This window comes from Pteropus medius, unplaced genomic scaffold (genome assembly GCF_902729225.1).
Source record: "Pteropus medius unplaced genomic scaffold, Ma_sr-lr_union100, whole genome shotgun sequence".
NCBI classification, from domain to species: domain Eukaryota; kingdom Metazoa; phylum Chordata; class Mammalia; order Chiroptera; family Pteropodidae; genus Pteropus; species Pteropus medius.
Genome location: NW_024348527.1, coordinates 633763 through 655064, shown reverse-complemented (window position 1 = coordinate 655064; position 21302 = coordinate 633763). Strand labels below are relative to the sequence as shown.

The window sequence follows — 21302 nt, the reverse complement described above, 5'->3', positions numbered from 1 at the left end:
AAGCCCCCATAAGACTATCTATCAACTGATTTCTCAACAGAAACTTTGCAGGCCAGAAGAGATTGGCAGGAAACATTCAAAGTGATGAAAAGCAAGAACCTACAACCAAGATTACTTTATCCAGCAAAGTTATAATTTAGAATCAAAGGACAGATGAAGAGCTTCCCAGACAACAAAAAGCTAAAAGAGTCCATCACCACCAATCCAACATTACAAGAAATGTAGGAGGGACTTTTTTAAGAAGAAAAAATATATATCAAGAATATAAATAATAAAATGGCAACAACCACATACCTATTAACAATTACTTCAAATAAAAAAGGATTGAATGCTCCAATCAAAAGATAGTGTGGCTGAATGGATAAAAAAACAAAACGTACATATGCCACCTACGAGAGACTCATTTCAGATTGAAAGACACATTCAAACTGAAAGTAAAGAGATGGGAAAGATGTTTTATGAAAATGGAAATGAGAAAAAAGCTGGAATAACAATACTTATACCAGACAAAACAGACTTTAAACCGAAAGACTATAACAAGAGGCAAAGAAGGAACTAGTAATCCCATTTCTGGATATTTATCCAAAGAAACCCAAAACATTACTTCTAAATGGCACATGCATCCATGTTCATTACAGCATTATTTATACTACCAAGATATGGAGGCAACCTGGGTGTTCATCAATGGATGAATGTATAAAGAAGAGGTGGCACACATATACAAGGGAATGTTACTCTGCCATAAAAAGGAATGAAATCTTGCCATCTGCCAACAACATGGATGAACCTAGAGGGTACTGTGCTGAGTTGAGTAACTCAGACAGGGAAAGGCAAATGCCATAGGATTTCATTTACAGGTGGAATCTAAAGAACAAAACAAACAAACATAGATACAGAGAACATTTTGATAGTTGCCAAACAGGAAAGGAGTTGAGGGTATGTGTGAAAATGGGGAAAGGATTAAGAAGCACAAATTAGCAGTTACAAATTATCATGAGGATGTAGAATATAGCATAAGGAATATAGTCAAGAATATTTTAATAACTATGTGTATGGTGTGAGATGGGTACTATATTTATTGGGATAATCCGTAAGTTATATAAATGTCTAATCAGTATGTTGCACACTTGAAACTAATATACTATTGTTCATCAAGCGTAATTGAAAAATAAATAAATAAAATATATATATATATATATATATATATATATACTCTCAATATTATTATATATAATATGTATGTAGGTATGTATGTATGTATTTTTAAAAATCTCCAAGGAAGAAAAGTAGATGAATAGAGAAATGTTTGAAAAGGCGATAGGGCCTGGTCTACACCATGTCTAATATTCCTTGTAGTTCTAAACCCAATTCTAGAATATCAACTCTACAAAAACCAAGAGTCTGCTACAGTTTTCTACAGTGTTAAAAAACAAACTATATCTATGAGTCTATTTTCATTTTATTTGTTCATTTATTTTGTTCCTTAGGTTCCACATATAAGTGAAATCATATAGTATTTGTCTTTCTCTGAAATCATATAGTATTGATTTATTTCACTTAGCATAATACCTTCTAGATTCATCCATGTTGTTGCAAATAGTAATATTTCATTGTTTTATTGGTGAGTTATATTCCGGTAGTCACAGATATGTAATGTCAGCATAAGAAATATAGTCAACAATATTGTAATAACTATGTATGGTGCCAGATGGGTACTAGACTAACAGCGAGGATCAGTTCGTAAATTATATAAATGTCTAACCAGTATGTCGTACGCCTGAAACTAATATAAAATAATATTGCTTCTCAATTCTAATGGAAAAATAAAAATTAAAAAGAAATCGAACTAGAACCCTTGACAACTAAACCCTTGACAACTAGAACCTTTGACAACTAAAATGTTAACCAAGTGTCATTGTCACACTCCCACCAAAAGACATGGTAGTCTAAAAAAAAAAAAGTTTTTTTGCAGTCTCTATATCCGACATGAGTTATATCTCCTCTGTAAGTAATGTCATATGTTTAGCTATAATGCTAAGCACTAAGCACCACCTCCGATACTGCCTGTCTTCCTTAAATGAGCATAATCATAAAGAGGGGGGAAAAAAAAAGAATAAAAAAAAAGCAAAGTTAGGCAGATAGTTCCTAAACGTCTTCAGAAAATTAAAATAAAACAATAACAAAAATCTGAGCATGGATATATTTTAAATGGCCTACACGCATTCGATTCCCTGAAAATGCCGCAGAAACTACACAAATGTTGAGAACCTTCTTGGGGGTTACAAGTGTGGAAATGTAGAATAAACTATAAGATTCACACTTTTCTGTAGACAATCTACTTTCCATTCCAATATTCCCTTGCCATTTTTATTGAAACGCTAATTCAGATTACTGCCAGTAAAATAGAAGACCCTCTAATGGATATTCTGAGATTGAAAAGTTAGGAAGGGGATCAATTGCTTCTAGTCCATTTCTATGAACCCAAATGTTTAAGTTAAATCAGTGATCTCCTCCTAAATTCCCAGGACTTTATTCTATGTAAGCTTTCCCCATTTCCACAGTGCAGCACTGATGCTACCGACAAATTCCAGTGTAGCATGCAACAGTGGTTCCTAATTGCTTTAGCATTTATCATGCACAAGAAACAGGAGGGAAGTTGCCTCATTTTGTACAGCTCACTTGCATTTCTTATCTCTGAAGTACATTTAAGCAGCAAACTGGGACTTAAGGTTGCTGCCTGAAAACCAGCATCCATGAACATGCATGTCTTGGAAGGAAAATGATTTTTTTTTCTAAAACAGAATACAGTTCAACTTCATTCTGTGAATTAATTTTTCATAATTTCTCTTTTGCACATTTTATAATTTAAGATCCCTGATCTGGCTTATCTATACAAATTTTCATACTCATATTACCCAGGTTCAGCCTTTGGGCAGTTTTGTTTTCAAAACTTTTTTTTAAAAAAAAAAACATTTTGGTACATTTCCAAGATGTCTTTTGGGGTCAATTAGCACCTAGGGATATTTTTCTAAGCAGTCACTAGGGTGCTTAACTAGTGTGTACTTAGTCATACTTTACCTGACAAGTCTTCTTTATAGGTTTTATGCTTTAAAGAAACATTACTCATTCACATTCTATAGTGAGCATGTGGTTACTATGTATGAAACTAGGGGATTGGAGAAGCTGAAGTTCTGCTCATGTACTCTTCAGTATAGATCTTTCCAGCTAGTGAGTTCTGCTGATTGTTGTAGCAGGCACACTGACTATGTGTACTGTTCCAGGAATTCAAGTCCCATTAAGGTGTGAGTCATCAAATGATATATACAAAGATCATGTAACCTGATAAGCATATATGTGCTTATTTGTCTTTGAAGGGCTGTTTGGGATGAAAAAATATATTTGGGTGATACTCTGACAAATATTGCCTCCCTTAAATTTAGGATGATAGATATATATATAGATATATATCTATCTATATATATATAATATAGGATGATACACACACACACACACACACACACACACACACATGCATGCATATACAGTTGACCATTGAACAATATGGGTTTAAACTGAGCAGGTCCACTTATACACAGATTTTTATCAATAAATACTGAAAATTTATTTTCCTTATGATTTTAATGACATTAGTTTTTCTCTCGTTTTATTGTGAGAACACAGTATATAATATATATACTACGAAAGGTGTGTTAATCAATGGTTTATGTTATCAGTGAGGCTTTGGTCAACGTTAGTCTATTAGTAGTTAAATTTTGAGGGAGTCAAAAGTTATATGTGCATTTTCAACTTCATGGGAGGTTGGTGCACACATTTTAATTGTAAAAATTCTAAGATGATCTGTGTGGTTGTGGACAGTGTCTGATGATAAAGACAGTCTAACCACACCTTCTCATTGTGATACTGTTTTACACACAACTTTTCGGGTGCATCAAATAAAGTCAAGCTGCACAATAAACTTGCTTGTCTGCAAATACGCAATCCATATAGCTTGTGGATTATGCTCATGATGTAGAAACTGCCTCCCTACCCTGTGGCCCATCTGACTCCACAGATCCCTTCCCTCTTCCCACCCATTAATCACTGGGCAAGCATTGGTCCCAAAGTCATATTTACTGTCACTGCCTTTCTGTGTGGCAATGGTGATTGGGTAAAGAAAAGACTCAGGAAAGCAATTGCTTTTTTAGTATTCCTTTAAACCTTTGGTTTCTGATAAGGCTGACAATATAATTTGCTAATATATTATTGATATCTAATCCATTCATCCTTCTATATTCCATCAATGCAAAAATGTTTTGTCTGTTCATTGGTGTATTTTTCATGTACTCATATTTGCCTTCACAGAGGTTAAAAATAAGTAAATGAAAATCGAATCATTTAAGAGGCAAAAGTAAGTGGCAAGGTAAGGAGACTCAAAAGAAAACTGTAAATGGTTACCTTAACCTTACTGAGTAGCCACTTCAATATAAGATTCATACATTATCATGATTGACACAAAAACTCAGGTAGGTAAATTTGCTAGTACCACTTCCGCATTTGGAGAATCAAGAGTTGATATGTTAACTCTATTAAAAAGCCTCATGTTTCTAGGCATAGTACTTTAATCTAAACCCTAAATTATCCAAACTGCAATTCTGAAAAGAAAAATGCAGTCAATTCTACCACAGAGCAGAAAAATATATTTATAATGGAGTAGAGACAACACTCTTAAGAAAAAAATGAGTCTCCACGCAAATAACTTTCATGAACACATTTATTGCAAGTAGCTCTATGGAAAGGCAAGTCTGAAATATATATAAACACTATACATAGTTGCAAGGTTGTCTTCCAAAATTGCAAACAAGATGTTTACAAAGAAAAGAGAGTATAAGAGTATTTACAGAGGAAGACAAAACCAGAGCAACTCAAAGCAGATCTGTGAAGCAGAAATAGCAAATGAAATTAACTATTGGAACTGTAAAATTTTAGTTTTTACTGACCAAGTGACTATGGCTGATATCAAATTAAATGTAGGTCACAAAAAATCGTTCCATCATTGTTTTTTCTTAACAGCAGCATAAACTGGTAGCTGGAAGGTAATGTGTTGGTTCACATATTCTAAAAAGATTCTTCCAGCACAATACTGAATAAATTAGTTATGTCTGTAAACTAAGGAGTAGTGTCAAAAAGATTGCATATTTGTTATGCTGTACCTGTTACTATTTGTATGTACTGTTGTGTATGAGGTTTCCCATTCATTTATTCAGCAAGTATTACATTTGCGGAGTACTCTGTCCGCTGGCAGCCCCTGAACCTAATATGCAAATAAGCAATATAGCATTTTCCACCAAATAATCTTTTCTTTTCCACGATTCTGAACGATTATGACTTGACTTACTTGAAAATAAAATGGTGACAGAAAGCTTGAAAAACAGCTGCCTAAAAGAGTGCATTGTTATCATGATGAACAAAAGCCATACTGCATTATTTGATTAGGTTGGAAAAAGAGAAGAGTCTGAAGGAACTGATGAAATCGATGCCCTAGCAGTGACCAGTAACTAGAATAGTGATTGGTACTGCAGCCATATCCTCTCCTCAGTGCCACTCCCAAGGGGGAAAAAAAGAGACCCCCATCCTTTTGGTTGATAGGCAAGGAAAAATAACAGAAGTCAACTCGGTTTTTCAGAAAGGTTAGTTTAGCAACATGTACTATAAGCCTGCTTGAAGATAGATGTACACATTCAAAGACTTCAAACCGAGTGGTAAAAAACTTTAGGTAAATATTACACTACTTCAAAGTTGCACATTAAATGCAAAGCAATTTTTTTTAACAGTTACATACAACAGGTACATCTACAATCACTTGTACACAGGTACACAAGGCTGTGCATACACACAAACATGTGCACACACACACTAGCACTTGTACACTTCTACAGACATTCATACCCATCTGTGAGATGATGAGGTTTGCCAGTGATGGTACAAGTCATAAATTGTGTGCCACCACGTAACAAAGCTCTAAGCAAGCTTCAAGACCTTTGTACCTATCCTTTGTGATCACCACCTGTTAGTGTCATGTTCTCAAAGGTCCAGGTTCCTAAAATCTTAATTCAGTTTCCATCAGAGGCAAGCAAAAACAGGAGGAGGGCTTGCTCTGATTTTTTAAAAAATTTGGTACATCTTACATAGGCTTATTATCCAAATGGAAACAAGGCCTTATAAGAGGTTCCTTTTGGCTTAAGATTTAGTCAGAATATTGATTGATACGCAAATACTAATTTCTTGAATATGGGAAACTGATCTATTTATAGGAGCCCTGGGCATAGGAGGGATAGTGTCTGTCAAGGAGAGAGCCAGAAAGAGGGGGAGAATGGAGGGTGAAAGCAGGGAGGCCCAGAGAGGCAGAGAGGGGCATTGTGAGGAGACTTCTGAACAATTTTTAGGGAGAAAATGTAAGTTGCAAAATAAAAAAGGTGGTTTTGGAAATGCTCAATTGATTTGCAAGCAGACATCATAGTGTTGTATATGAACACATAGATAATCTATTCCTCAGTTCTGCATTTCATATTTTGGACATGCTCAACCAAGGTATCAATTTAGTTGACATTTAATATGGACAGAATGCTGCAGTTTTGCCAATGAGCAAAAACTGAGATAATATGCCCTTTGTTCTTGACTTTAAAATATTGGAACTGTCCCATGAAAATATCAGTTCGATTGACATTTAATTCTTTGATCAAGAAATGTTTTGTATACATACTACTCAGAAAAAAAAGATTCCAGATCATACCTACCTTCTCATGAACATAACTTTTCTTTATCTGCTCTTGTTTAAAGAATTTTCAACTTCAAAACTAAATCTAAGTATTACACATCAGTAAAATTGATATTGGCCACAGTTACACATATGTAAATAACATTTTTGTAAAGAGAGAAAGAGTTATGAGATGCTCACTTTTATAGTATTTTTTTTTCCTTTCTAAGAAACAGGTTGGAGAGGAAAACCAGAAAACGAAAACAAAGTACAGTGTAAATTTCTTAATTCAAGTTCGCCGGATCCATAAGGCAGCAGTACGAATGATCTGTGTTAATGATCATTTAACTGCCAGCATCCACCTGTAGGCTTTTAGAAATTCAGTCTGCTTTCTATTCAGAAGCCTCTGAATTTTCTCTTTTAGGCAGATCTGGGGTAGACAAAGATGAAATTCCATAAGCATCACTTTTCTTCTAAAATGTGTTTGTGGCAATATAATCACTCTAGAAAAAAAAGATGACAAATGTTATTTGTAGAATTAAAGTGTGAAACACTTTCACCCCCACCTGTCCAAAGCAAAACGTAACAAAATCAAAATTGAACTAGTAGTTTTTGAGAGCCATATTGAGGAGACTGCATTGGAACAGAAATACCTAACTCTGCCAGCTACCTGAGACAAACACCAGCACAAGCCCAGCAGAGATACAAAGGGCGGTTACTCTTTTTGCCCTCAGGCTGCTACTCTGACATATCTGGTGGATAGCAGCTTTGTATGTGTATGCACTGTTTTACTTCCTACCAACTGGGCTAGGAAATGAGCCAGGCATTGGGCAGACAAAGATCATTTTTCTTCTTCTCCTACATGCTTGATTATGCCTTCACCAGATTATGTGGCACATGTCAAAGGATTTAAGCGCAGCCTTAGTGATAGTCTCCAGACTAGATCACTGGATTTCCTCTAAAAGAACAAAGTTATACCTGCAAGGGAGATTTGATTGAAATCCCCATCTGTCTAATGAAAAGAAGTTCTGGTATTACTCTCTTGGAATTCTGTTTATTGAGAGGGTGCATAATCGGGAGTGGGGCAGAGGAAGGGGATCTAGTACAGTGAAGAAGGTGCTGGACTGGAGAAGGGATGGGGACAAATGGTCAGTAAATGGGTTATGGGATGCTAGTGTTACTTTAAGATCAAGTCACATCAAAGTACCGAGTATTTTATTTCATTACAGCCATCCTAACAGAACGTATGAAAAGCACCCCCCAGAGTATGTTTTGAGTACTAGATCTTATATTAAACCAGCAGTATATAGTATACATTTTGACTATTCATTCTTCCATCAGAGGTTTTAAACATGTAACAGACTTGAAGCTGGATGAAGCACCAAAGGTCTCCATTTCCCTATCACCTATTTGTGGCTATTAATCATAATTTGTTGTGTAGGGCCATTCCTTCACATTAAAAGGTTTACAAAATAAACACACTAGCTTAGTAAAGATATTGAGCTTTCCTGTCAGCAGTGGGCTTAGAAAATTGTAGATTCTATGTATCAATCAAGTTTACACGGGATAAAAGGTGTCTATGATAGCCATAGTTAACCATGAGAGTGCATATTAGCAACTCGATTATCTGCTGCAAAATTAGACTAGACTAGCATTATAGAATTTTGTAGATACTATCGGCTATAAGTTTCCAACAGAAATTTAAGATTAGAATGGTATCTCTCCTAATTTAGTTTGCTACTTTGTTTTAACATAAAAATATATTCATACAAGGAGATTTCTTACTAACCTATATAATACGCTACATTTCATAGATACACATTAAGCTCCATCAACATTATACTAAGCCTTAATTAGGAGCATTTTTTGTTATTAGTTGTTTTTCTTTACTTTTTTTAAATTACAGAGGCTCTACTAAAAATTTGATTCATATTTCAATTGCTTTCCTATAACACCCACACTAGTATAGAGTGAATGCTTGATAGCATACCAAACGCTAGCAAATAATGGTGTGATTTCAAGTTTACTTTACAAAATATACTTGTCAACTCTTTATTAACCATGCTAGTAGAAAGGAAAAATGCTATTCAAAACAAGATAATCCAAAAATAATTTAATTTGCTTTTGAAAAGTGTTATGGAAACTTGAGCCACAGATTTGCCTTTATAATCCTATTTTACTTAGGCCAATATTAAAACAAGTTTGCATTCACTGAGGACAGAGAAAGGAAGTAACTCAGAAGCCTGCTAGGTGGCAAACAAAAGCAATTTAGAAACAGTCTGCAAAATGAATATCAAAGGGTTGACAATCATATCTTAGTTCTGTCTTCGTTTTGATATCATTTTACCACTTGAAAGGGAAATGGTGATGCTTTTAATAATGTGGTCTGTTTTTGATGTATTATTTTCACTTGATACTGACAGGTTACAAATAATTGCCTTATTGGTATTCTTACTTTCTGATTAATCAAAAATCTTTTTAATGACAAGTTAATTCCAGCCCCTTTAATGGAAGGTATACTCTTCAAGTATTCTTCTTTGTAGGAGAGGGAACTTCAGTGGACTCTGATGGATCAAAACATTTTCCTACTCCAGGTCCCCAAAGCTGGCAGGTATCATTCTCTTCTCAGAAACAAATAAACTTTTTTGTTTCAATTTGTATAATGATATAAACCTGAACATTAATTTTTAACATACTAATAAAGCACACATGGATTCAATATCACTGAAAATTTGTAAAGTGAGCCAAGAAGTCAGTTTCTCCAGGGCATTCCAGATCTCTTTATATGAATCATAAACATGCCTCTATTACAGTTTGAAGTCCAAAACGGCAATGGTTCCCCTGCTCAGAGGAAGCCAAAACTATAACAATACATCTAGTTATTTGCTCATTCTTTTTCCACTCTCCCCAATTTTAATGCCTTAGTTATATTTTCAACTCCAATTTTTCTAGAACTCAAAAAATATTTTTCAAGTTCTTTTCAAAATACCTCACAGTTATTAGTCCACATGCTATCCCTGAAAATAACTGGTGATCACATATGCAGGGGCAACCAAATAAAGCATTTGAAGGAAAACAAGCTAAAGGAAATGAAGAGAAATGGAAACATATACCCCAAAGATAAATTTATAATAATATAATTTTATTATTTAGCTTAGCATTGCCTTTGGCTTATATGTAGTTTTTTCTTTCCCAATAAGAACAGATCATCACATTTTCTGTGCCCTATAAATAAATGTACAGCAGGACGATTCTCTAAGACTTGATAAAAATTTAAGTGCTGACTTTCAAGGGTAAAAACTAGCAATAATTTTTGCTAGTCTTTCTAATGCCAATCATACCAAATTGTTGTCTCCTTCATAGACCAGAAGATCAAATATGCTTCTCCTCAAGATGGAAACAGTTTTGTGACAGAATAGTCAAAAGAATCTGTAAGGTAAATGGATGACACTTGTAAACTTCCAACTCCTTAAAGGTCAGTTCAATTGTTTCATGCCTGCCCTTCACTAGCCACGCCTGGACCACTTATGTAGGTTCATTCTGGTCTTGATCATTCAAATACAAACTAGGAATCGGCTACAGGATTTTCATCTCAGGTCAGCTTCCCCACTACCTCCAAACACACACTTGGCCCACTTCACTCTGCTGCCTAGTTACTACAGAATTAAAGAATGCAAGTTACTAGAATTCTAATACAGGCAATCTCCAGTTTACAAAAGAGACATATTCCAAGGCTCATTGTTAGTTGAAACTCGGAATAAAATTATCCCATAGAAACAATGTTATAAATAAATGGTGAATAGGTTCATAGGTTTGTGTACACATGCCTATATTAAACCTATGCAGTTCCTGAACTAACAAGGGGAATTACTTTGACTATGCCTAATTGTCACTTATAAAATCATTTCTGTGGGAAGATATATTTGAAGTTTCAATTTAGACTTCAGGAAAATATTTCTTCTAGCCATGACAATAGGAATAGTGTCCCCTAAACTCAAGCTACTGAAATAATTGGTGGCAGGGTGGCAGCCACAGTAAGGAGTGTTTCATAGGATTGGGGGTGGGAATCTGAGGGTGAGGACAGTGTTAGTGTGCCTTTAAGGTTGAAGGCACAACTTATGAAAAAGCAGAAGTTAAAAATCACATTTATTGGTCAGACTTTCAAGGGCATCTTGGGTGCATATGTGAATAATTTTCAAGATGAATTTAGAAATAGAGAATTCATCGATATTCTAATTTTCAAGTCGATAAGTATAAAATTAGTAATCACACAGAGGCAAATTACATAAATTGTGAAATTTAGCTAGTGACTACAATTTATGGGGAATTGGATATTCAGTAAATCCAGAAGGTCTGACTAGCATCAAACATACTGTGGTCAATCTAACAATGAAAATAGCTTTAAACACCAGCCCAGCTGCTGCTGTGCCAGCAAGTGAGAGTAGAGCAGGCAGCACAACCTTGGACCTACAGAATAAGAAGCCCTGAAAAGAAGGCTGTTCCTGCAAGCTAAGCCCAAGTAGGCTGTTAACTAGGAGCAAGCAACATCTGGGAAATAGGTCCTCCCTGGGCTCTATGAGACTCCCAAATTAACCCTCACTTTTTCAGCCGCAGATGAGGAAAGGGCATATTGTCCTGAAATTAGGGACACGAGTTCAACAAAGGGCACATGAGGTTAAGACATAATACAGCCAATGCAATCCTAACCAATTAGAAAGGGAAAAAATAGCAATAACTTTCTCATTTCACAAAATAAATATTTAAGTATATAATTTCCTTTAATTCTAAAAGGAATTAAGTACTCAGCCATAAATTGTAAGGTACTTTTTTTTTAAAAAAAAGGCAAATCTAAAATAAGGTACATATCTGCATTTTTAAAAAGTCTTTAAGAATTTCTATTTCTCAAGTGTTTAGCCTACATTTTTAAAAGTAGATGGAAATGTAAGACCTGTAGCTGCATAACCAATAACCAATGCCGAATTGTTAGGTAATATATTTTAAGTTCATATGGCAAGCATATTATCTTGGCAATTTTATCAATAGTTTTAAAATCAGCAATCTGATAGTGTGGTAAAACTGAGTGTGTTGTAATATATTCACTTCATTATTATAAAAGGTAGCCTTTAATCTCTCATTTCTCACTCAGGACCAAGCAATATTTTCCAGTAAATGATCCTAACCATCTAAGAGCCTGGCAGCACCTCTTAGCCAAAACATACTGCAGGCTTTAATTAAGGATTTTACAAAAGCTACTTTCCAATACTGCCAATAAATGTCTGGGTTATTTTTACACACTCTTAAAGCATTAAAATTGTGCTAAACAAAATGAATTTAATTTTAAACAAGGATTTTTGTGTCTCAAGGAGAGGATTTTATTTTCAAGGCTTCTAAAATCTATTTGCCTAACTGCCAAAAACAAGTTTACTTTTTAAATAAAGAGCATCTATTTCTACAGTGCTTTTTCTTCCACCTATCTCACTTTATCCTGTTTTGCCCATTGTGATGGTTTAGATTAGAATATCAGGTTTCATCCACATGGAAAAAATGAAATTAAATGACTTTTGTTATAACTGGCAAATGTCCATGGATTGTTAGGAAAACCAAAATACCCAACTTTAGTTAAGGAAATTACCATTAATGGAAGCTTAATGAATGCATCTTCATTTCACTTTTCTTTCTTTCAGTGTATCCATAGGATCCAAATAGATACACATGGTATTCGTGTTTGGGAAGTAAAGATTAGCAAACTCTTCTCCAGAACAGATTTAAAGCATTCAATTCCAGTACAGGTCAAATTCTTTTATTCTAAGAGTCATGGCAAACAGTACAATGTAAGGAAAATTACCCAAACTCTGGCAGATGCTTCACAGTGATAACACTCTGAATGAACTACTGACAACAAAATTTGCTGCTACCAAATTCAAGAAAACTTGTAATTTTTCCCAATCCTTGCCAATATAATAATCTTTTATCAATAGGAAAAGAACAGATTGAACGTCTAATTAAAGGACAGTGTGGTGTGCTGGATGAAGCACTGGACTGAAAGCAGAGGTATGGGTTTGATTTTCAGCTCTGACACTTACCTCTTTGACCACGGGAAAATTCTTAACACCAACTTCAGTTGCAGCCTGCTGTCTCCCAATAAAATAATGAATGTGAATGTGCTTTGCAAATTATAAGGCAGTATGCAACTGTAAAGCATTCCCTCCATCAACGTGCCGACACTTTAACAATAGTCCCTTTTAAATCACGCACAGTATTCCTTATTTCTCCCTATACTTGTTACCCTCATCTATTCCAATACAAAAAATTTGGGGTCACTCTAACAAGCCTGAGTGTGTTCCCAGAACAGCTCCCTGTCAATGACTTGGAAGTATTTTAGCTCATGTTTGGCAATTAGGAAGAGGAAAAGAAAGCAAGAGATCTTGTTTGAATTTTTATGCATGTGTGATATTCTAATGTGCTCAATTAAAGTCTTAATCCTTGTTTAAAGGCGATGTATTGCTAGTAGCAGAAATTTTCACCCTGGAAGCATCACTCTTAGAATGAATGTAAATGAATAATGATTGCCAACAACTTTAGTTAACTTTAATTGAATGAAGTCCTCTTTAATTGTGGTAAGTCAAATACCTCTACAACAAATGTCTAATTGGGGGTGTGTGTGTGTGAATGTTTCCTAAAATAAATGACCCATCAATGGTGACAGAGAAATTTCTGCTATATGGAGATTTTACTCTAGTAATTTATAATAAGTCCAATACAACAAAAACAATTTGCTCTCAGCGCCTATAATTTATAACAAGAGTATCTGGCAGTAGTATACTGAAAAGAAGCTTATACTTCATGTTAATAACAGTATCTAAATTTTCAAAAGGTAATTACTACAGATTTTTCTCTTGCTTTTGAATACCAAGTGCTATCATAATATCACTAATTTGGCTGACCAATTCTCCCAACCCCTACTAGAGCTGACTTTATCCTATCTCTGGAATGGAAAAATCAGTGAACTCTTCACCTTACGTCATTTTAAACTATGCATTCTATGTCAGATGTAGCAATGAAAAATGCAAAAGATGCATACGTGAGTTAAGAGTTAGACTAAACCATATAAGAAACTATATTTTCCTCCTAAATGCTAATGCTTATAACCCCTGTGTATAAAATGTGAAGACTTCACACTTTTTAAATTAATTCATTTATAAAAAGGTGAAGTCCAGGTTATATTTCTGTGTGCTTCTTTCTAATTGTCTTGAACAAATGGCTTTGAAGTACTTACTTCTATGCAAAGTGAATGTGGGTAAATGAAATTATATATTAATTTTGTGTTACATGAACAAAGCTATCTCACTGCCTTATAGTCTCACTTCATTTCACTTAAGTCTTAAACGGATCCCAACTATAAAGATCTCAACTCTGAACAACCATATAAACCATTTTAAATGAAAGATTAACTGAAAAGTGAGTTTTGAGAACAGAGAACTTTAATTTAGCTTTGTGTTTCTAAAGGTAATAATAATGACAGTAACAATGATAATAATTGTATAATAATTCATTTACAACACTTATTATGTGCCAGGCTCTGTTCTAAGCCATAAATTAAAATTACCTTTTGAGATACATAATCGCTAATAAAGACTGTGCCTTTGTTCCTTTATTAAAGCATATTTGTTTTGTTTTCTAGCATGAAATATATTTTTAAATATTTGTTAGGAAGGTGAAGAGAGATAAAAAATGCATGAAAATTATTCTATAGCTTTATAGTCAAAACACATCAGAATTATCCGGCCTATTCTTAACACTTCACAGACAAACAGCCTACTATATCAATTTACATTAAAATGGTAGCAAAAGTCATTTCCTGTAGTGAGTTCCTTCCATATATCTTTCCTTTTATATAGCCCAGCAAATTATGTTCCAGAATTACCCTCAGGAGCAAGCACTTTTGCTAGAAACTAAATCTTTAGTTTAAACTGTTAAAACTTCAATTCAGTATTAATCCAATAACAAAATAAAAATATATTTGTAAAGTGATTTAAAGTTCCAAAGTGCTTCCACATTCTTGTTTCAACCTAAGCACCCATCTCCCTGTGAGATACAGCTTCCTTGCTGTAGTCACTCAATAAAATTAAAAATTTCAATGAACAATAAATAGTTTGAGAGAACATTAAACCTTTAAAATAGCTACAAAGTCAACTGAAGTTATTTATAAATCGGTAACTTACACTAAAATAATGAAAATTGGATCTGGATAATCCTTAGGAGGTCAGGGTTTATTTAAGGAACAAGAAGATTTCACTAATTTTAATCCTTGCTGAAACAAAGAGTATTGGAAAATATAGAGAAACCTCTATGAAAACTTGTTATTTCCAAGATACGACAGAGACACAGACAGCTATGAACGTCTACATTAATATAAATGGTGTCTTTAGCCATGAAGCTCCAACAACACCTTGAGACCAACTTACAGGTGTACTTTACAGAATACAATGGTCTGTTCCTAAAAAGCTGGCTATGAATTAAATTCTTGGAAAGAGAATGATATATTTTAAATGCATAGTTTGGGTAGTAGCGGTCCTCTGGTATTTGCGTGTGCATGAGTGTTGAGGGGTGGAGCTCATGCCTTAAAAATCTAAATGGAATCCTTTGGCAAGCTAAAACATCCTTTTGTCCTTTTAATGATCATTCTTTAATGTGTCCGTGCTGCAAATGTGAGTTTCTGTATGGCAAGTTTTCTAAAGCAGGGAGAGAAAGGGGAGGGGGGCTACACCTGCACTAAATAGGAAGCTTGTTAGGTGACTGTTGTGATCAGTCCCCGACTTGTTCTGCCTGATCAAGCACAGTGGGCTGAGATCCAATCACAAAGGCATTCCACAAAGCAAGCAAAGCAAAAATCTTCACTAAACTGACTACTGGAATGAAAACTGCTGGACTCCCTCCATCCCTTTCCTTCACTGGGAAAGAAGCACATTCTACTAAAGAGGGAAGGCACTTGAGACTATGGAGACATTATCTTCGGAAATCATTTCTTGAGAATGTCTCCAGGCATAATAATAACAAAACTGCGTAATGTACACAGTAGATTTACTCAAAGTCTTATTTCCAACTCTGACAGCTCCTACTCTTCTTTATTTCTTCTTTTGATAAAGCAACCCTTTAAAAAAGTTCCACTGTTCCAGGGCTGCCCCTGGGGTCATGTCTTCCTCCGGCCTTATTATCTTGATTTCCTGGATTTCCCAGAAGACACACCAATTAGATATTTTAAATACTTTTTAAACCTTTGAAACAATATTCATACCCATTATCAAGTTGTCATCATACCCTCTTTTGGGGGAGTTATATGAAGAAAATGAGGTACAGCGAAGGTGACTTGCTTGTCACTATTAGTGACAGAGGAAAGGAACTCTCAAAGTTTCTGGTAACTTATCCTGTATGTAAAAACAAAAGAAATCAGCACAAAAACACATCCTACAGCCAAACACTCTCTTCTTTAATCACTTGTTGTTTTGGATTATTTGTGTTTTGTTCTCTCCAGGCATTCATGCTAACAACTGAGATTTAACCTTCTTGGTAAATCACAGCAACTAACATAACCTCCACTGCTTTTTAAAAGGTAACTTTCAGAGGAGAAAGTCATCCTCCCCCAAACGCTAATAGTTAATCATTACTGCTTAATAGTCTATGCTCTTATTAAAATTCCTGCAATTAAATATGGGCATTTGTAAAAAAGCATCTTTTACTTGTTGATTTTAAAATAAGTTGATGGGATTCAACTTAAGGTGTTCTGTGTGCATAAATCATTAAGTTTTAAGGACGGGTATTTGAAAGCGTCCTCGTATTACATATCCTTAAGTTTTAACTGCTCCTAAAAAGCAGAACTAATGTTTAAGTGATAATCGTTTCTTTCCAGATAAACTGTGATTGGATTAAAACTTAAGTTTTTGCAAAGATCACAAGGTGTCGCACGCATAATTAAAGCTGAATTCTATTTTCCGTCCCAAACAGGCATTTACTAACTTTTTCCTAACACTGTAGACATAGTAGCGCACCAATTCATAATCAATGACCATTAACCTTAGGAAAATGAATTCTAAAATTACCAACCTCTTTGGGGAGAGTCGAACTTCCTGTGAGATCTGGCAAAGTCCATTCTCGCGTAAGTATCTTCGTCGTCTTCGTCTTTGTCTTCGTCGTCAGAATCTTCTCGCTCGGGGAGTCTCGGCACCAGGCAGTGAGGTGGTGGGGAGGGAGCGGCAGCTGCAGCCGCAGCCTCGTCGGCCAGGTTCACTCCCCTGTCAAGGTCTGCAAATGGGTTTTGGGCTCTAGGGCTCGAGCCACAGGCGAAGACCTGGGACCCCCTTACTGCTTCGGCACCAGCGGCATTAGCAACAAGTTGGAACCAGCGGACAGAGGCGGAGTTAAATCCAGAGGCAGCCTGAAAGCCCGCGGCGGCTGCGCCGAGTCCTGGAGCCGCGGCGAGGGCGGAGGCGGCGGCTAAAGCCCGGCCCAAGGCAAAGGTGGGCACAACGACCGCAACGGCGGCCGAAGCGAAGGAGGCGTAGAGGTCTCTCTCCAGGCTGTCGGTTGGCAAAGCAGAAATAGAGGATCTGACGGATGCAAAGAAACTCAGCGAAGGGCTTTGTGGGCGTCTTCTCTCTAGCACTTCTTCCTGCAGCAGTCTAGCTACAGGTGCTGGTTCAGAGCAACGGCTGGGGGAGAGAGAAATGTCCATACAACACTCAGAAAATGGGTCGACCACATATATTCGACCTGTTTCAGCATCATAGCGAATGGCACTGTCAGCAAAAGGCACGGCTGGTGTCATTGCTGGGTTGAAAATCACTTCAATGTAGTCACATTCTTCCTCATTAGCATTGCTACCTGTAGCACTGGAAAGAAGAGGCAAAAGTGGCCACCTAGCACCGTCCAGAGAGAAGAGGTTGGCACCTGTAATAGCTCTTAAAATATTTGAGAGGTCATTAGCTGGATTTCGAAATGGCACTCTGAACCCAATATTCACGTAATGAGAAAAGGCTGACTGTCTGGGGTCAGCAATTACGCCCCACGAATGCGGCAGTCCTTGAGTGAAGGGCACTAGCATATTGCTATTTCTTTTAGTGAAGTCAGTGTTGACGTAGTCACTAGAGCTGTCAGCCTCTCCCTGCTCACATAGGAGCTGTTGTGGTTTTGGCTTGATTTTATTTCCTTTCGCAATAAAAGAAAGTTGGTTAGGTCTCTTAGTCTTGTTCTTGGGGGACTCATCGTCTGAAGGCTTTGAAGGTGACCCCCCATCTCCAGGTTTTGAGAAGGACCCCTCAAGTGAAGGCTCTGAGACTGCATCTTTGGGGCCCCTGATAGATGAGGTTTCTTTGTCTAGGCCCTTCCCCAGGAGTTTTCCAGATAACATTGGCACATACTCACTGTGGTCACTCTGTCCCAACGGTGAGCTCTGTAAAGGATTTGGCAGAGAGAAGTAGGAGCTCCAACTTTTGGAGGAAGAGCCGCCCTGAGGATTTCTGGGTTTTTTTGGAATTGCACCAGCTCCAGGAGCCATAAACATGTAATCACTGTCACTGTCATTGTCTTTAGAGTCATCCTCTTTATCAGGATCAGGTGCTTTTGGAGGACTTGGGGCAGGTGGTGGGCTCACTCTGGGGAACATCATCATGTACCCTCTTGAATCTTCAAAAGGGGATCGAGAATGGAGCCTTTTTGAAGCAGAAACATGTTGAGGAGCCATTGACATATAATCACTGGAGCTTGCGAGAGGGGCAGCCACCCCTGGTCTCATTGGCACATATGGGTCGTCCTCATCTTCATCAAAAGTTCTGGCTCTGTGGGAACTTCGAGCTGCATCTTGTGAGATCTCTGCATCTTTGATTTCTTTAGCTTCTTTGCGTTCTTTTGTAGCTCTTCTGTCAGCACAAAAATAAAGTCGGAACCTTCCCCCAGATTTCCCTTTTCCACCAGTTCCTACAGCTGGTGGGGGTGGAGGTGGAGGTAGTGTTGGTGGTGGCATGTGCTGTTGCTTGCTTTGAGTTAATTTGCCAAAGTAGGATCTTTTCTTCAGGGATTTTCTCTGTTCATCATTGCCATCAGAGCCTTTCCCACTTCTTGAGCCTTTGCCCGCTTCAGAGTTCTTGCCACCACCTGAGCCGTGGCCATCTCCCGGTCCCCGGCCATCTCCCGGTCCTTGGCCACTACCTGAACCATGCCCACCACCGGCTCCCTGCCCACTGCCTGAGTCATGCCCACCTGTGGTGCCCTGGCCATCTCCTGAGTACTGGCTCCCTCCTGAACCCTGATCCCCCGAGCCCAGGCCGCCCGAGCCACCACTTGAGCCCTGGCTACCTCCAGAGCTCTGTCCTGCGCCTGAGCATTGGTTTCCTCCTGAGCTTTGACTACTGGAACCTTGGCCACTTGAACCCTGGCCACCTCCTGAGCCCCGGCCATTTCCTGAACCCCAGTTGTTCATGGGCATGTAGTCATCTCCTCCGTTACCTTCCTGACCGGCTTGGCCCTGAGGATTATCTTCTTCCACACGGTTGCCAGAGACTGAACCAGACGTTTCAAGAGAAAAGCAAGCTCTGTCGCTGGGCGCTTCTGCTGGGTGCGGGTCAAGTACCGGGCTGGGTGCCAGGCGGCGAAAAAAGCTGGCTGGCACTGAAACAGCTCTCCTGGACCTCCGCATTCTGGGCAGGTGCAGTCTTCCTCGCCTGGAGTGAGGCACCGGCTCGTTGGGTGTTACGTAGCGCCTGGTGAGGAGCATCTCGTCTTCCCCATCACCGATGGTCCGGAGGTGACAAAACTGTTCAAAGCGGGACCTTCTGAGCCAGCCTCCGGGTTCAAGCGGCAGCGTTTCCAGGTGCCTCCTAGTGGACAGTAGGGTTAACAGGTGGGCGCCGATGCTGATGCTGTAGCTGCGGCAGCGGGCTCTGTATTCATCTGCACACAAGGCTCTCATCTTCTCCAAAAAGAGCTCGTGCATGTTTTGGGCCACCACAGAGTCATCCACCTGCATCCAGAGCTCCCCTGGACCGATGACAGTGGACCTGCCGACTTCCAAGAAGAAATACTGCTCTGAGTGCCCGCAGCGACGGATGCTCAGGAGCTGGACGACCACGCTGGCCACTTCGGTATTCAGCCTCACAAACACAACCTCCTCGTCGGTAAGACAGAGCCGGAACACGCCGCTCAGCTCTTTTCTATGCCCCAGCCCCCTGGGTTTGACTATTACCTGCCACACATCTTTGTAGAAGGGTGGCTCCGCCGCCGCTGCGGCCGCCAGCGCGGCCGGCCCTCCGTCCGGCTGCGCGCCCGGCGTGCCGCAGCGGCGGCGTTTGCTCTCGAGGATGAGGCGGCTGAGCAGCAAGTACCAGCTCTCTTGCTCCGACTCGTTCTCCGCCACCATAGCGAAGTACTCGTCCTGGGTGAAGAGGGCAATGAGGTGTGGGTACCTTGCGTCGGCTCGCTGGCTCACGGAGAAGCACTGGTACAGGGTGATCACGCGCCGCGGTGGGATGAGCGCGGGGATCGCTGCGCCTGAGGCGGCCGCCGCTGCTGCAGCCGCCGCGGCGCGGACACTGTGCCGGAACTTCCTGGCATTTTCATAGTATTCCAGCCGAGCGGGCGCGTCGGCGGTCTCGAGTTTGAGCACGAAATAGCGCCTGTGCCCGTGTTTCTGCTTCCGCAGGTAGCCGCGTTTGCAAACTTCGTCCCCAACGGGGAGATCCTCCTCATCGGACTCGGAGTCTGACCGGGAGCCAGTGGCCGTGGAGAGCCACATGGCTCCCGGACAAGATGACCCGGTCCCAATGAGTGCGGTCGGGGTTCCCGAGGAAAGAAGTGGGGTGGTCGCCACTGCAGCTAGAGCTGCCGCTGTAGCCGCTGCTGTAGCTCTCAGTCTCCTTGTCGCTTGGCCACGAGCGAAGGAACAACTCGCCATGGTGATGCACGATGGTTTTAAGGTGAGCAAAGGCGGGGGTGCTCTGGGAAGGGAGGGGTTTACGGGAGAGGAGGCCAAATAACCCCCATCCGCCACCAACTCCCTCCGCCTCGACCCTTGCCCCGCCCACTCCGCTCTGAGCGCACAGCAGCGGGCAAAACAACACGTGACTACAGCCTCACGCGGCGGTCGCTGAGGCTCCTGCTACCCGCCCAGTGGAGGGGCGCGAACTGCAGCCAGCTGAGGTGTGCAAAGGAGGGGGCAGCGGGCTTGAGAGTCGGGACCACCTCCGACTCAGCCTGGACCCTCTCGGTAAATCTCCCGGCCTGTGGGCCACCAGAGGACCAACGAGAGGAGGCGGGGCTCTCTGGACGCGCTTAACAAGGAGTCCACGAGGGTACTGGAGGGCGGAGTAAGGAAGAGAAGGGCAGAGAAGAGAATGACCAGCGATCGGGGCCGGGTGGAGGCGCCACAGGCCGGGCTCGATGGGCTGGAGCGGGTGAGAGGTGGTGGGAAGGGGCGGAGCGCAACCCTGCCGGGCGGTGCCAGGGCAGGGAACTGGCACAGTCGCTGGACAGTTTGTTTGTTTATTTGGCAAGCTGGAGC

At 39.4% G+C, this 21302-nt stretch overlaps 1 protein-coding gene across 2 annotated transcripts; it reads right to left on the bottom strand.

Moving 5' to 3' along the window:
* Window positions 1–7177: 7177 nt before the first annotated feature.
* On the bottom strand, window positions 7178–20696 carry IRS4 (insulin receptor substrate 4). Of its 2 annotated transcripts, none has more exons than XM_039879748.1 (2): window positions 16856–20696; window positions 7178–7257 (listed from the first exon to the last, which is right to left on the bottom strand). In XM_039879748.1, exons 1-2 carry the CDS (start codon window positions 20694–20696, stop codon window positions 7253–7255), a joined length of 3846 nt encoding a protein of 1281 aa, XP_039735682.1. In that variant the 3' UTR covers window positions 7178–7252. The 2 variants fall into 2 exon arrangements, with proteins under 2 accessions (XP_039735682.1, XP_039735681.1); XM_039879747.1 differs by lacking the exon at window positions 7178–7257 and adding an exon at window positions 15137–16179.
* Between the last annotated feature and the right edge of the window lie 606 nt (window positions 20697–21302).